Consider the following 18,812-nt stretch of genomic DNA (forward strand, 5'->3'; position numbering starts at 1 on the left):
AAGCAGAAAAAGCCAGTCTAAAACTGGAGAGACTTTTTATGTTATTGTTGTTCTTTAATATTCAATATTATTTAGGTACCTACCAAAGATAGTTTCTTTACAGAGAAGTATTTATATATTATATAGTTTGGTACTTATTAAACAGCATATTAGTGATTAGGATTACTCCACAAAGAAAAATGTACATGATCATTTTACGAAGAATAAAGAACATATTATATATACAGATTTCCACAGGATACACAAGGTTAAGTGTTGGGTTTCCTTCTATGCTCCCAAACTCTATAATGCTCTCCCTGCTACCATTAAACTGTTACCTACCAAGTTTTTTACTGCAATATAAATTTACTATAAAACAATATCTATTAAAAAAATATTTTTTCTCAATACAAGAGTTTCTAAATGATGATTTCTCATATATGTAATTATAATATAAAACTTTTAGGCTTTAAATCCTTTGATTATTAATAATATTAAGAAGTGTAAAGATATTCTCTGTGACATGTGAGCCTATTTGTGTATATGGCATTAACAAATTATATTTATGTTTAAATTAGGTGTAAGAACAGCTATTTTTGTTAAATCTCTCTTTTCTATCACATAAAGTGATATGTAAGTGTAACATAAGTTCATGAAATAAAGATGATTTTACTTAATTATTTAACTGTGTTCATTATTTATTTTTCCTACCTAAAAGATTGAAATAATATAGCGGGTTGGGTTGGGTTAGAAGGGCAGAAACACCTATAAACTTACTGGGTTTTCATGTAAACATTACAGCTGTGTGGTGTTAGAGTCTGATAATGATGAGTGAACTCATTGAAATACAAACTTGGAATATTTAAGAGAATTGGGTAAGTATTCATGTTCTTTTTCTAATGAAAATAAAATTGTAAAATAGCTAATCTAACAAAAATATTATAAATGATTTAACATATTTATTTGACCGAGAGCATTATGAGAAACCAAAAGATAATTGTAAGTGTGCTACAAAGGTTAGTCCTTGGATTTTTGTTGTCCTCCTTTTCAGCTAGCATACCAATTTGACAACCAGATATGTTTGCTGTTCTGCAAGACATTGTAACTTATTATTGACCTAAGTACATATCTTAAAAGACTTTCTAAATAAATTAAAAACATTGATTTAACAAGATGTATTATAATTAAGCAAAAGAATAAACTAGTTCTTAAGTTAAGTATGTAAGAATATTCAGGTATAAATACTGTCTATGAAATATTTTGGATTAACTGTATGTACAAATTTAAACTGCTCGCCACTTATAAACAGTAGCTCTTAGAAAACTGTCCCAATAGTATCTGCTTTATATGAGAGTAATAATTGTTTGCCTAACAAGTGTAAGTTTTAATTGTATATTTTAAAATGTAAACTATTTATTATAGACATTTTTATGAAAATTAAAGATATGTATAAAATGGATAATAACTGTATGCTAATGACTGCAAAGTAATATAGAGCAAATTTGGTTTATGCCCTAAGGAATGGAATCTTGAATACAACTCAACCTTTATTATAGATCATTTTTCTCTTTAATTATTAAAAGTAAATAACTGTATGACAAAAGTTGATAAAACAATAAACAGGTTATGGAATATAAACATAAAATAAGTTTTATTTTCTACCCAACAATAGGGTTTTTAGCTCCAATTGAAAGATTCTCGTGCCTTTTTGCCTATTCAAGATTTGAAACAAATAAAGTATATATAATTACATATGTATATTTCATTCAAATAACATTAAGTTATATAAATTATAAATGCATCCAACTTCTGGTGAAAAAATCCAGTATTAAGTGAAACTTCATTGAAATATTGCTCCGTTCCACAACAAAAAAGTGGATTGTCTACAGTTTGTGTCACAGTTCAGTTGTTATATTCCTGTTTACTTCTAATTTTTATTTCCTTCCTCATATGATTGCACCTACTCCATCAAACACATTTCATGATCTCTGGGGAATTCTAACATACTTCATGTAACTTATTTATTTCTGGTTGTGTAGTCTAATCAACAGTAAAGACAGGCAGTTCTTCCTGGTTTCCCAATTTCATCAATATGGTAGAATCTCAATGATTTCTTGATGGATGTCCTTAAGTACATGGTCTGAGCCCCATCAAACACATTTCATGAACTCTGCGGAATCCTAACTAACTTCAATTAGCTTATTTATTCCTGGTTGTGTGGTATACTAATCAGTAGTTAAAACATGCAATTCCTCCTAGTTTAAACTAATGGGTCCCACAGCCCTTGAATTGTTGACCAGGATGAAAACAAATCATACTGTGTAATCATTCTAGGTACACAAAAGTTCACACAGGCAAGATATATGTAAACTTGAATGAAATTATGAGATTTTTATCAGTCTTATTTAGCAAAGTCATTCTTTTTTTCATACATATTTCCACAATACAAGCTGAGTATACATATTTATATAAAACTTACAAAATACATATAGGTATGCATCTTCATACACATAAGCTACGTCCGATCGTGTTGAGCGACCGAAATCGAGAACGCAGCATATGCCGGTTGTCAGCAACAACATTATAGTCCGCGCTCCATGTTATTTAATCAATATAATGCCTGTTTCACACGCCTTTACTCAAGCTGCGTATCGGATGCGTTTTGGTAGATCCGTTTACGCTTTGAAAGGGCGACTCTGCCGAGACGTTCAATTTTGATTTTGCTTTATTTACAAATGAGAATATTTTATTTATGTGATTGATTTATTGTTTAAAATATGTATAGACGCCGTTAATAATTATATAAATGCATTATTAGACTTTTCCCCCTATATTTTAGTCTTTTACTTATATAAATTTAATCAATTAATAAATTAACAACTTTCTCAGTCGGTGCTAAAGAAGTGGATCCAATGTTTAAATAATTAGTGGAATGGAAATGAATGGAATGGAATGGAATTGGAAAGGTAAAATCCAATTTAGGTCGTTTTGAGACAACTCATCTTCAAAAATTTTTACATTCCACAGGTCAGGTATTAGAATTTTTTGGGAATAATAACTGATAAGCTCTTAAAAATTTGTTATGAAATCAAGTTGCCCAAAGGCTTTATTGGCAAGTTCATTACTTTTTTGTTGTTCACTATTTCTTTCGTCTGGACTTTCTCTAAGAAGTGGCACTTTTTGTGTTAAATATGCAGGTAAATTTGGAAAAATTTGAGGCACTGCTGAGCAAACTAATCTTGCTTTAACTCTAGTCTTAGCGAGTGTGGCATCAGGTAAAAGATAATCATCTTCACGGATAATATCATTCTGATAAAAATGCTTGGCACACACCACAGAATATTGAGTAGGAGCCCAATTATCTCTAGGTATGGTTTTAGCCGTTTAATTTTAAGTTGTTCATCTTTGGGGAAGCCAAAAACAGAAATACTTGCCTCCCCTGCTTTTAAACTACTTTTGTAATTAGATTTATATCCAGGAACACAGCAGGGACTTGGCATGTTCAAAGGATTCTAATGAAACTTTTTTATGTAATTAACAACTTTTTTGCTATTGATCCGATTGGGATGAAATTTGGTATTTGGAGTTTATTTAGGATGCAATTAGTATACATTGACAGATATTTGACATATGTAACACATAATAACACATTTTATTGACACACAACGCGACTATATAACACATTATGGTTCTTTGAAGCATGATACCCCAACAATTGGTCCTCTCTTGGCAGATAAACGTTAGTCCCCCCGACTGACCAGACCTAAGTACACCTGATAATTTTTGTTTTTTTTTAAGAAATCCTCTAAGACCCATCACTGACAGGACTTAGAGGTTCCAAACTGGTCCCCACGGACCAAAAGTATAGAAGCGAAGCGACTATACTTGTTATAATTACGTTTAGTTTAGGCCGAGACGCGACCTTAATTATTTATATTTTGGAGGTGGATTAAATATACTTTCGTGTGTTAGCTGTTGTAGCCGTAAGATTTTGGTTGTTTGTCGTGGAAGTGTAAATCCAAAGGTTGTCAAACCTTTCTCTTTCCTGATGCTAGTTTGTTATCAATTTATTTTACATTTACATTAAATAATATTTAAGAGTAATCTGGCTATCTTTCTGAAATTAAACCCCAATTATCAGATTTTAGATAAGGATGTAAAAACAACCTAGAGTAATATTACTCATGCTACTAAATAAATATTTAGTATAATTTATATTCAATTTTTCAACACATTATATGTAAAATTTTATTGTTTATGAATAAACTTAAGAAATTGGGAATATGATCCATTAGTAATTATTGAATGTTGATATATAGCTCATGAACTTAGATAAACTTTATTTATTTTAGGTTGTCTTTTTTACTCTGCTTTTTTCATTTTTACTTTTTATCCAAATTCACTTATTCTAAAATTAGGCTCAGTTGACTGCCAAAAGCAGTATGTTGCATTTTTAATACGACTTAAGACGATTTCAATTTCGAATGTATCCTGTACACGCAGCGTAAGATTTTTTGAAATATTTTTATAGTATTCATTATTGAAATATTAGCGGAGTTTGCTTGTTTCAACATAATAGCACTCTGAGTTTGGACTCTTGATTTTTATGGTTGAGTGTTATAACTACTTTATTTTATAACACGTAATGGAGATTACAACAAAAACACTTGTTCTAAATTCTAACCAACGTAATCTAATTATACATAAAATATAAGAAAAAATCCAGGAAAGAAAGCACATTCTTTGCGTATCGGGTGACGAAAAACAGAGAAGTCGAGGGAGAGAGCTTACAGAGACTAACCATAAATGAATACTTCTTAGATAGGAAACTCTCATAAGAGCCAATAGAATACTGAGCGTCGATTGATTGTAAGGCCCTCTGAATGTCGAGAAGTAGTACGAACCGGAAAAGAAAATGGGTTTGCTTGGGACGTCATTTAAAATTTGATTATGGCGCCAAACTATTAAATTGGTTCTAATATACCGTGCGTTTAAAATTAGTGGAAAATTTGTACTTTTGAAAATTATAGTAGGCAGATTAAAAAAGTGATAAATTGAGACTATTTTTGGCCCCATGTTCAATGAAGTCCTCGATTTATAACTTTTTCTATTTGCTACTATAATTTCTGAAAGACCCATCAATTTCCTACTAGATTTGCCACAGACTTAACACAACAGTTTCTTCTTCTCACAATCCATTTCTCACTTTTGTTGTTTACATATGCAAAAAAATTGTATTGCAAAAACTACTTATGTAAATGCAATATCGCCAATGTCTATTCGATTCAATGTTTTTACTGTTTATTTCTCAGTTCTTTAACAGCAATATGATTCACTGTTTTTTTAGAAGTTTTCCTTTATCCCACGTGTTAGTACTAACGAAACCCCTGGAAATATTTTGTACGAAATATGAAAACAGATGAATTTTGTTATGATTTTTTGCAAAATTTCATTAATGAAACTTAATTTTTCGGCGGAAGTAAAAAGAAAGCGTCTGCAAGCTAGAGAACTACCAAAAATGGCCACACTTGATACGATATATGCGATACTTTTTAGTTCGTGTAGTCTCAAGGAGTAAATTTTGCTCTCTTACCGGCATCTGTATATGTCTACTGAAGGAGTAGAAGCTCTTTTAGTATTAGGTAAACCGCCCAAGCTTTCAACGCCCTGAGACTAACTATCGCGGCACACACGCCTTCCTCCTTTGTTGGGAATCCACCACTTATATGTCATTCTGTCAAACTTGACGCTGTGCTTTTAACATTCACGCGACTAAAACTCAATAATCCATCTTTTGAGGTACCTATTTATTTACAGGTTGTGCTAAGTAGCAACACGTTTTAAGCTACATATTAACTGCTTGTGCTGAGTGGAAACAAATTTTATGTATTTGTTTACTAAACATGCGGCAAAAATTTAAGGAATTATTCCTTGGACTATTTTGTCTGTTTATGATTTTGATAGGACAGTTTGTTTTGAAGATATGGAGCGAAAAAGAATTTTGACAATAACAATTATTTATTACCAAAAATTACATGTAATGTTTCTTCATTCACAAGAACTGTTTAAAATGAGTATCCCCCGCTCGGATGCAAAAATCCAATCTTCTCCTCATCGACTTCCGAACTCTTTCAAAAACACCAGGATCGTTTTTGATTGTGTTAAAGCCAGCAATTATCCGATTTCTCAAATCTTTTAGATCTTTCACTGCACTAGTATAAACTAATGACTTTAGGTGTCCCCATAGGAAATAATCCAGAGGGTTTAAGACCGAGGGATCGAGCAAATCATACGTGAGGTCCACGTTGATTAATCCAGTGATTTCCTATGTTATTGTTAAAAATTGTGGAGTCAAAATCAAGTATCTTCAAAAAAAAAGCGTCCTATGAAAGATCGTAAAAGGACAAAATTTCCTTATTAGAATAGTCAAAGAAATAATCCCTTAAATTTTTGTCGCATGTTTAGTAAACACCCTATTAAAGTATATATAGATTATTTAAATATTATAATTTAAATATTATTACGTCTATAGTGTCTCTGTATTAATAGTACATTTTTGATCGGTGAAATATTATATAATGTGACTACGAGTAGCAGCCTAATACCTCTTGTTTATCTAAAAACATTATATCAAAAAGTACTATTTCATTTTCTGTACTTCTTCATAATAAAATCTTTAAATTCTTGTAAAACCTATGACAAATTAGATACTATTAACATATTTTTATTGTTACAGTATACAGGGTGTAACATAAGTAATGACTTTAATTTTAAGAGGTGATTCCTTGTCATTTTTTAATTAAAAAAGTTCATATAAACATGAGTCCGAAGACACTTCGGTTTCGAGATACAGGGCGTTAAACTTTTTTGTTGTTTTGTTAAAAAATTGTTCGATTTCTCATTAATATCTAAAAAACACGCTTAACAAATTTGTTGACATTTTGAAAGTTTGTTAATAACTTGATAAGGTATCCTTTGGCTTATTTGGACGTTGCTTAATTTTTGTGAAAAATAATTAGAACTTGAGTTTTAAATTTCATCAAATTTTTATTAAATCAAATGCTCAAAATAAGAACCACTGACTGACAAGACTTACTTATGTAATCTTCTTTCCATCGATTGTCGCATGCGTTGGAATATTCCTGGAATATTGCGTATGACATTAGAAGAATCCACAATTCTGTTTCTTAAATCATTTTTATCCATAACTGGCGTCTCATAAACAAGCGGTTTCAGATATCCCTAAAAGAACTAGTCCAGAGGATTCAGGACTAGGGATCGTGCTGGCCATAGCTGTCCCGACTAATCCATTGCTGAAGAAAAGTGTTTTTAAGATGGTTTCGAGTGAATTCGTGGTACTTCGTCTAACAGACCTTGCAATGTCTCTTCTAGAAATTGTGTGTAAGTCATCATTCAGCCGAGGAGGAAGAAAATGCAGTAAGATGATCATCAAGTAGGAAAATTGTTAGAATCCACTTTCTTCAATGGCATGAGGATTTTTGTAGTTTCTGATGGCTTCCTGTAAAAAACTTGCCTCATATGTGAATAGAATATTAGACATAAAGTTTGGATTCTGTGCATTTCTTTGAAGAATCCACCGACAAAACTCTAATCGTGCAGGAAAATCTCTTGGCAACAGTATTTGCATCCGTTGAATCTAGTATGGATAAAGTAAATTTGAGTGCAAAACCCTCCAAACACTTTGGTGGCTAAAATCAAACTGTAAAGATAATCTTCGTGTACTACTTTTCGGATCGTCTTCCACTGCTTGCAGAATTGCTTCGTCTTGGTCTATTTTATTCTCGGTAATAATAAGTAATTTTCGGTCTATCAACGCGCACAGAATTAGCAGGTAAATATCCAGTTTCGCACAGTCAGGCATGGCATCCTATGAAAGTCCTTTCTGATGGAAATAATCTATTGGGAAAGCGTTCATAGTAAAGTCGACTTTCATTATATCGATTGCCATCTGCAAGGCCATAGATAAAATGTATTTGAGCCAATTTGACATTATTCATAGTTATAGCACACTAAAACACTTTAAATTAATAGTACCTGGTTGATGGTAAATGTTAGTGTAAAAACATCGGGACATGGTTTTCAATTATTTTCTCTAAACGAAGAGAACATGTAGAAAATTTAAGTTACAAAAATTTCCATTTAGTTGTTTTATTACCAAAAATGTTATTTTTCGGGTCATAATCTAAAAATTCGTAAAATGTTGGATACTCCTAAGAATTACTTGTGTTTTGATTTAGTGTTTACATATATCTGGATTCACATAAACTTTGTTTTAGGTGTCACAAGTTCGAATATTTCGAACTTCATGTTATGAAAATATAAAACATCGGGTATTTTTGTATAAATATTATGTTTATAATTTGTTAACTAATGTGTATTAATATATTTTATCGTATAATAATTATGTTAATGTATAAGATTAAATATAATATCTGGTCCTTAAAAATCGGACGGTTGGTGTTGGATTTTATACTTGACGGTAGCGCATAGACCTAAGGTTGGTGACAGCTAGTCGTCACTAGTATACGTCCACAAGAAATCACCAAAGATTTTCTTTCCTTTCAAAAAAATATTTTTAATAACCTTTTTTCTATAACTATAAACATGTATGTTAAAGAATGTGGAACTCCTTAATAACTCGTAAATGCGCCATTTTTATCAGAAAGTGTCCCAAATAAAATTCTAGATCTCAATCCGATCTACATTAGGGTAATTAGGAAGATAATTTTGCATATAAAGGAGGCCTTACAACAAAATTAGGGACCAAATTAAGTTGCCTTTTTTAAATAGAATGGTATATTTTTTATGCCTTTTCCTTTTCTACCAAAAAATTTAACACAAAATTAAAATATTTAAATTTTGCTTAAAATGTGGATATTAAAGAGATCTATAATTTTTATTTAAAACACTTTTTGATAAAAGGGCGCGTTCACGAATTATTACGACTTTTTAATACAGGGTACGTATCATAAATAAGGTTTGCAGCCGAGTTAGAAGATTCATTTGCTTGTACTACTGAAAAGTTCCATCTAAACGTTTTTTTGAACCTATTCAATTTTTTTTTGAATATCCGAAATACAGATTTAACATTAGTAAAAAGTTGATATTTCCCAGTAATGATATGTCTCTAGAAATATTATGGATCCCATTAGGTGATTGTTTCACTGTTTGTAATAAAAATAGGCTTATAACTCTAGACAAAAATCATAGGCGAAAGATGTCTCCTCCCTTCGGAATCCGCAAAAACCGAGGGTAACCGTTTTTCATGGGCCGAAAAGGAGGTTGTGCATCGCATTCGAATACGAAGGCCTTCTAGATCTGGCTGTGATAGATGGCACGTGCCACCGCAGAGGCTGCGGCTACTGATACCGACAGGTCACGTGGCGAAAAGCGGTGCCACTTTTGGTCCGATCGCTATTTATAATCGGATCTTTTTTATAATTAGGTTTGGGTGTGGCTAGGTAATCGAGCGGACGATGGTTTTTATGAGAGCGTTGGTCAAAAGTTAATATAATATAAAAAACTGCAAAATATTATATTAAAATTGAAACGAAATTTAGCAACACTCTTTTGTGAAACGCGCTTACTCCAGGGATACATTTTTATGTCAGGAACTTACCTTTATCGACAACGTCAAAAACTCTAACCTGACTCGCTTAGACTGTCGTTCAATTGTTTCCAAGGTAAACAACAAAACTAATTAATCTGACCAAAATGTCACGAAACGCGGTCCCTTTAAAAGATCCGTGGAATAAATTAGAAATAGTTTATATGGAGATGGATATTGTTGATGGAGACCAACAATCTCAAGAGAATAAGCACGGTGAAAGCAATCAAGTAAGTATATGAATTCTAGACAATTGAGGGATTTAAATTATCTGAATTCGGGACCTAAATAACCTAAATTCATCTTATTATTATAAGATGACTGTCATTACTAATATCCAATAAATAATTAGATTAACAAAACTTTGCATGTCACAAAATATTTTTCAATACAAAAACTCGTTTTATGAACAACTAGAAGGTACAGCTATGGGTACTTGCCTCTCTCTTTCTAGCAAAGCTCTTCAAGAACCGTGTTAAACAAAAAAATATATTCTAATACTTTCCATGATTTTAGTTAATATAATTTGATGTCTTTGCCTTGTTCGACAAAAACAAATGTAATATTAATAATTTTGTACAACTCAATAACTGTTTTCGACATCTATTAAATTTATACTATACATACTATAACTTCCATTCCTAGATACTCTTGTTATCGAAAATAATAATCAGTTAGAATTTGATATTTACAAAAAAGACACTTTTGGATACATAATTGGTGACTAACCATTGCTTTCAACTCAAAATGGCTAGCATGCATTTCCTTGTACATCGTTTGGTCTCATTTCCTTTAAGTAATAACAGATTTAACAAAGAAAAACCAACAATTTAAACAATTGCTAGGGTCATTGGTTATGACGATGAGATTATTGATAAGCTGATTAAAAGATATAGGTTTAAAATTAAAACTTAAAATCTCTACCATATTCCAAAAAAAATGAAAATAATCAAACTTTCGTTGCAATCTCATATAATCCTATCTTAACAAGAGTCTTTGATGCGGTTTTGAAAGAGCTTTGATAGGGTTTTCTTAGAAAGAATGGTATATCAAAGTTTGACCAAGGTAGGACATCTTTGAGAAAACTCCAAAAAAAAGACCAGTGAAATGTCCAGGATCGATGAGATTAATTAATAAAATAATTAATTAATTATTAAAACGACTGTACTTCTTATCGTACATAGGACAAACCAAAAGATCAATTAATGTCAGATTTAAAGACCATGTAGCTCATGTGAAATATGAAAGGTAAAAAGTCAAAGTCAAGTTTGGCTGAACATGTACTGTATACTGGTCACATTTATGGGATAGACAAATAACTTAAACCAATTAATTTAATAGAAAATTAGATCGATACGAAAATTAAGCAATATTCAAAAATCAAAAAAACATTCTCAACAGGGATAAAAGTCCCAATCCCTCATAGTCAATTGTTTAGTTTAGTTAGTATCTAAGATTTGTTCGGTCAAGCATTATTGCATTTTCGGCTCCATTAATTACATTTTCAGTATATAAGGGCACTTGCAAGTAGTTTAAATTTAGTTTTAATCTTCGTTCGAAGATGCTACCATCGTTAGAGGAACACGGCTCAAGAGTCAAATAAAGACTTTTGGTTGGTGGTAAAACTGTTTCGTAATTTAAGTCTCACACCAAAGCCTCTAACCATAGGACTGTATCATATGCCTGACTTCATTCTGTTACTTTCTAGGTGAAATCCTTGTTTGTGGACTATTTGTAAATAGTCCACGAACAAGTAATTGGGCGACGTACTCCTCAAGGGTTTAAGCCTTATGGGATCTCCCAGTAATAATGTCCAAAGGTAGACGAATCATCACCGAAGATAACTTTTTCCAGGCTTTTTCCAGTAGACTTGTGGAGAGAAGAACGATAGGAAAATAGAAATGGTGCTATACCAGTTTTCTCTGCTTATACTTTACCACTCCAATAGATTTCAAATATGCTATTACGTCATTCAACCATTTCATCAGGCTGGGGAGGGTGTAGGAGGTGTTATTGATTCCCAGCAACTGGACAACTTCTTAGAATATTCGTGGCTCCTTCCTTGGTCTTAACCAAATAGACATATCCAGTTCTGGAATAGTATTCCATATACAGTGGTGCTTTTTAGTTTGGATTAGACTTAATTTCGGGCCAGATTAAATTCATTAATAGCAACAAGAGCCTATCGATTACCGGAGCTACTTGTACAAAAAAGTCCTGCTATCTCTATGATAATTCATTTAAAGAGTGCATCAATAAGAAACTGCATTATTTTTTCTCTGGTCTGGATTCTTGAGCCCTTGCTTCACGGACATAGCTCACACTGTCGGCACTACACACACTTCAATATCTTCCTGACTGTTTAGCCAGTAAAACCGTTCTTTTACTTAATATAACTTTCCATTATGGAAAGAATATTTAACATTTCTCGAGACCTCAGTTCATAAATATCCTAAATACTGAGTCGCTTGAGAGATTATGACACCGAGATTAAAGTCGCTGCATTTTAATCTTCAGGACTATTAAAGCCTATACGGTGGTAAGTAAATATCTCTGGATGTTGTTTCGATTTCGTTTAAAGACATAGTTGACATGTTTAAAAGCGTCGGCGTTCTGGTGATTTTCGCTTTTCCTATATTCTATTGTAAAGTCATTATCTTGTAATCGTTGAAGCCACTTTGTTGTTTCTCCTTCAGGCTTTTTGAACTAAAACAGCTCTTTCAGACAAGCAAGGTCAGTCCTAAGGATAAATCGTCAACCATACAAATATTTGTAGAAATGTTTAATAGCTCTTATAACATTTTACTGAAATAAGCTATCACTTGCTTGCTGTCTTCATATTTTTATGAAAGGACGGCTCCAATTTCAACATTGCTTACACCTGTATCCAAAAAGCTTGTTCAGGAATGGAATACTTTAAAATTGGAGATGTGTGCAGTGCTCTTTCTAGCCCTTGAAATACTTCTTCATAATCTGCTGATCAAGTAAATATTCTGTCCTCCGTGACCTTAAGTAGAGGTTTTGCAAGGTTAGAGAAATTTCTTACAAATCTTCTGTAATAGCTACAAAGGCCCAAAAAGCTTCATAACAGATATTTGCTAAAGTTTAATAGCTGTCTTTCTTTGTTATTTAGTCGTCGATAGTCTACACAAAATCTGGCAGACCCGTCCTTTTTCTTTATTAGTAAAACTAGAGATGTCCAAGCACGCTGGGATGGTTCTATCACTCTTTTTGTCCTCATTTTTTGAACTTGACCTTGTTAAGCTATCGGAATCCTTCATCATGCTGGTTTTATCGCAGCATTATCTCCAGAGTTAATTCAATGCTATAGCAAATCAGTGCTTGACAGGTCATTATCGTGCAAGGAAAACGAATTTTAATTTTCTTCAATAAGACGTCACAATTTACTACACTGGTTCATGGTCAAATTGGCAGAAGATACTTCAAAGAGGCTTTCTAAACATATAGGAATAACCGCTTGAATGACGAATTTTATTAGCATTTTATATGACTGCCGCTACTTCAGATTGGCGTATGCCAATATTCTCTCCTTGTTTTAAGTGTTTATCATATCCTTTCAAGTTTGCCTTTCAAATGTTCATAGTATTTGTACTGTTTTACTAGTGTTTTGTAATTTAAGTTGATTAGTCAAATTTATTTTGGACTCTAGTTACATTTAGTATATTATTTTTACCTGTAGTGTTTAGTTTTTGTCATTTGGACCCCAATTTAGGTCATCAAGGTTATATTATTTAAAATCCTTTTCTTTTAAATTTTCTAGAATTTGTATTCTTGCTTGCTTTGACTATCAGTATTCTCTTGAAATTATTAGTCTCCAGCAAAAACAACGTAGAAAATTCTAAACATTTCATAATTGTTCCGTTATTGTTTATCTTGGAAACAATTTAACGACAGTCAACGCGAGTCTGATTAAAGTTTTAACGTTGTCAATGAAAAATGTGTTCCTGACATTAAAGAGTATTTCTGGAGTAAGTCTGTTCCAGAAAGGAATGCTCCTGGCGTTACAATATTAAAAAAATCATTTATGTTATATATGCTCTAATTTCCAAATTTTTAACAAGTCGAAACAATTGCTAAATAAGTTAGTAATCGTATTTTGTTAAAACGCAATAAGTCAGAAGTATTAAGAAAATCATGAATAAACTATAATTTAAGTTAAATCGAGATAATAGGTATAAGTAATGAAGTTAACTAACATTAAATAATGGATCCAACTTCATCATATGCCAAAACATTCATCTTCGAGAAGATGTTCATTTTGCAGCACAAAAGCGGAATAACACCGTACACGATGGTCGTGCAGTGTCGGTTTGTGTCTCACTGACAAAAAAATTGCTTTGAAAAATATCATAGTAAATAAGTTGTATGTTTTTAGTTTAAACTCCTTTTTATAGCATTATTTTAATTAAATATATGTTTCAGACATATCTGCATTGTATAATTTTAGTGCTCGGTGGTATCATGGTGATAATTACCACCTACTAATTCCTTTTTCTCCAAATGGAAAAATTATCTGGGTTATTTTTAATGTTTTTGAGATCTTATCACTTCATTTTTTCAGCTTTAAATGAAATAGCTTTAAAATTTAAAAATATGCCTTGAAAGGGTTAAATAAACCATCATAACTTACGTACAGTGACCATAGAATTTTATCATCATGAACGTTAATATTATAAATGGCAGGCGTCAATTTCCTGACTTATGTACGCCAACGAACGAAACGGCTTAATCATCGCAATCTTTAATACTATGAATTGCGACCATCATTTTTAACATTGACGTAAGGCCAAGTATCGCAAACCTCAATATACAATAATTGCTATATTAAAATCTTAGGTTTTCACGCCCTTTTTATGGATGTACCCGTTTAGTTTTTTTTAGTCAGTGAACACCTATGGTGCATACTAATGTGAACTGTTTACATTTGAATGTTTATTTGATTTGAGAATATAGATTGTGACGTCGTGGGTAGAAGTCATTATCAGAATTAAAAGTCATTTAAATAATTTAAATTTAAATATAATTTAATTTGAATTTAATATGATGTAAAATCCTAAGCTTTAGTATCCTAGCATTTTTAACCTTAAAAAATCTATTATAGAAAAAGCAAATAATTAATTTTTCTAGTTCTAAAAGTAATTTCTGGTTTTCTGGATTTCTTAAAGTAATTTAGCAAAAACCATTGTTTAGAATTCTTGAAATATTTATTTAACCTTGTAAAATTGAATATGCGCTTCGACTAGTACTGGTATATTGTGGGACATAAATATTATTACAAATATTTAAAACAAAATTTGGTGCAGGCTTAAGAACTCCACAATCCATTTAGCAAGGTTAGTAGTTTCTTTTTTCCCTCACAAGTGGGATTTTGTTTTATGCTCTTATGAGAACTGAGAAGTGTCCTCGATTGTAACAAAAAAAGTAAGAAGAGGAAACTTCTAATTTGACTCTAAAACTCTCCGTACGAAGTTTCAGATCGGATGAGTTATTTTTTTTTTAAACTAAATTCCTACATTTTTCGTGATGCACAACACTGTAACTTAAAGGTTTGTAATCTATTTTTTAAAAAACAAAAATTAATTTGCCTAATAAAATCGCGATAAAGGGACTTAATTAGAAGTCGATTAATAATGAAAAAAAAACTTATTAAAATATTTTTATTTACGGAGATAAAAACTATTTGAAAATAAAAGCAAAAAAACGAAAATCTACGAAATTAAGAGTTTGAAGTTCCTTGATTAATCCTTCCTTGATTTTCAATACATAATTGAGCTCACCTAATCTACTAGTTGCGACATCGCTACACGCATCGTGTAAGCGAGCATGTAGTTAAATTTCCTCAGAGCCAGCATGTATCCGATTTCTTAATTCTTGTTCATTGTCAGCTTCGGTTGCATACGCCATAGATTTTAGGTGAAAATAAACAAAAATAAAAGTCAAGCGGATTAAGGTCAGGTGATCGGGAAGGCCATCCAACTGGACCATCTCGGCTTATTGATCGTTCGAGCAAATCCTTGGTGGAGCACCACCGTGAAGAAACCACAAAATAAACAAAAACTTCTTAACATTAGACAGCGTTAAGAAGAACTTCTTCAAGAAGCGGTAAGTTATGTCGCACGCATTGTAAATTAAGAGCACTAGTTAGGAAAATATCCAAAATGGAAGGGCCAATACGTATTCCGTTCACAATTCCAGCCTACACATACACTGAACATCGTTGTTGAAAGTGTGTAGCAAAAACTTTGAATGCCATTGCGCGTGAAAATTGCTTCATCCGTAACTAAAATGTTCATGGAAAAATTTGGGTTTAACTGCTGCTGATGTAACAACCACTCCCAAAAGTTTACTCGAGGTGCATTATCCATACAAAGTAAGACGTTTATCAGTTGCACCTGAAATGGATACAGTAATTCATGCCTTAAAATTCGCCAAATTGTGGTTGTGATATTCCAAATTGCCTTGCAATTATTCTAGTGCTTATTTCAGGATCTTTTTTGGTGACATTTAAAATCACTTACTTCAGATTCAAAATTTGCCTAGGTCTAATGGCTCTCCCATATTGCCCTGATCTTAGCCGCAAATTATCAGTTACTCTGCCTAGCTGCCACACGTAAAAAGGTCTCATGCCTCGGATAATACCTACGGGGAAATCTTTGGATATAAAAATAAGCTGCAGCCACTGTGTTTTGTTGCAATTCCTTATAACACGTCGATAAGCCTTCATTTGAAAAACTGTGTGGCATAATTTTAACTTTATTCGCATGAAAAAAAATATGATAAGAACTGATAACAAAGTACTACTACAAATAACAAACATCATTTGGACTTGTTTACTTGTTAAAATACTTATTTACTTGTTAAAAGACTCAAAGAGACCTTATTCCTTGGCTAAACAATAAATTAACCTATCATAAATACCATTTTGTACTACCAAAAGAGTTTCTGGTCAAATGTAATTAGCATATTTAACAATTTCTTCTCTCAATTCTCTAAATTTGTTGCCCTACTAAATTCGTGTTTATAAATGGTCTCTTAGATAGCCCAAGCAATAAAATTAATTTCGGGACAAGCTTGGAGGTCTAGGAGGCCATTTAATATCGCCATACCTACTAACCAAAAAGCTAGGAAAGGTTTTATTAAAAGTTTTTTACCATAACCGCATTATGAGCAGGACTGCCGTCTTGTTAAAAACAAACTGATCTCAGGTTTAAACCTGGGGAGTTTTTTCGCATCAACTCAAAATATTTTTGGGGATATCATCAATAAAAAATGAGCCTATATTGCGGTTACGTATAAAACCAGCATAAACATTCAATTATTTCGAGGATACGATGTTCGCTTTTTTCGGGAACGATATCGGGCAACGGAAAATTGATTTGAGAATATTTAAAACTTCTACTTGATCGTATTGAATCCACATCTAAGGTACTACAAACCATTTTTTCCAGTCGTTTCTGCTCGTACCCATTTAATGAAAGATTCCTGCACTTTAGTGTGGCATTTCTGACAATCTTGATGAAAGGATATCTTAAAATTAAAATTGGTTTTTCACAAGAAGTCGGTCTATTTACAAATTTAAATGAAAACCTCTCCTTATATTGTACTGTCGAATTGCCCCTATAAAAACTATTTAATAATTCAAACTATATCAGAAGAAGTAAAGATAGCCATAATAGGTAAGTTGGGAAGAGAATAATAGCGCTCAAAAATTCATCAGTGCAGTGACACAGAAAAATAAGGCTGATGTTATTGTAATTCTATAAAAATTAAAAACAACAAACACGTAACAAATATATAAGAAAACTTATAATATATAATACGAAAACCGGAGGCGGCGGCTCATCGACAAGACGGAAGTGTTAATACTGCATGACATGCGTGCATCTGACAATGCGTAATGTCCACTTTCCCAACCTGTATATTCATTAAATTTAAATTTTCCCTAAGGGCATAAAATGTTTTGGATTTTTAGTAAAAAAGCTTTTTACTCGAATAAAAATTTAAAATTAGAAAGCCCAACGTAAATATTTTTTTCTAATTTATTAAAATTATTAAAATAAAAAAAGTTTATAAACTAAAGCTGTATTAAATATAAATCCGCAAAATAGAATATCGGTAAATAGAACTATAACAAAACAATATTGTATTAGAAATTTTACAACATGGTAATCCTTACTTCTATTAGATTTCACAGTATTTTAAGGTATTTAACATCTTTTTAAATAGAAATGGCACCGTCAAAATGACCAACATTAAAACTCTTTAATTTATTCTCGATACGTGTTTCGCTAACGATGTTAGATATCTTCGGGAGAAGATTAAACTTTAGTTTACTAAAACTACTTACAAGTGGCCTTATATACTAAAGATATAGGTGATATAACCAATACAGCAAAAAATTCAATAAAGCATGGCCAAACGAATCTTAAACACTAACTAAACTATACAACGGACAATAAGGGATTGGTCCTTTATGCTTGTTATTAACTGGCTTAAGTTGTCTATCCCTACAAAAGGACCAGTATTTAAAACATATTTAGCCAATCTTGACTTAATTCTTCCATATTTCAAATGAACTACATGTTCTTTAAATCTGACATTATTTGATCTTCTGGTTTGCTCTATGTACTTCTTATCACAATTGTTACAAGTAATCTCATAGATCCCGGATTTTTCATTGCTTTTTATTTTATATTTTGAGTTTCCTTAATGATTTCGTAACTTCATCGAACTTTCGTAGACCATTCTTAGAATTAAGACTTTAAAAACGCTATTAAAACCTTTGTCAAGATCGGATTATCTAGTATTGCAATGAAAGTTTATTTATTTTCATATTTTTTAAATGTTTAAGAGTTTTTGATATTAACTATACCCGATATCTTCTAATTAGCTAATCAATAATCCTATCGTCATAACCATTGGCTCTAGCAATTGTTCTAATTGTTGCTTTTTCTTTATTAAAACTATTAAATAAAATCTTTGCTAAAGTCAAGTACATAAATCAAGTCACAAGTACATAGTCAATATACATAAAATCAAGCCCCCAAAAACTAGAAAAGTGAGAGTTATACAATGGCACTTAAACGATAATCCGAGGGTATATTCTGTAAATCATTTAAATTTAAATTGCGCCCATTTTAATTAAAGTTAAAAAGTTTATTTTGAATTGCGCTATCCGTTTTTA

The 18,812-nt window shown here is 31.8% G+C and overlaps 1 protein-coding gene across 1 annotated transcript in view; it reads left to right on the forward strand.

Annotated features, from left to right (window-relative positions):
- Positions 1–9,722: 9,722 nt before the first annotated feature.
- The window catches only part of LOC126738315 (LIM domain only protein 3-like), a 175,198-nt gene continuing 166,108 nt past the window's right edge, over positions 9,723–18,812 (forward strand). Inside the window, exon 1 of the mRNA XM_050443581.1 lies at positions 9,723–9,837. Within this exon, the coding sequence (XP_050299538.1) occupies positions 9,772–9,837 (66 nt within the window). The 5' untranslated portion in view covers positions 9,723–9,771. The remainder of the gene's footprint in view (positions 9,838–18,812) is intronic.

Source organism: Anthonomus grandis, chromosome 7 (genome assembly GCF_022605725.1).
Source record: "Anthonomus grandis grandis chromosome 7, icAntGran1.3, whole genome shotgun sequence".
NCBI lineage: Eukaryota > Metazoa > Arthropoda > Insecta > Coleoptera > Curculionidae > Anthonomus > Anthonomus grandis.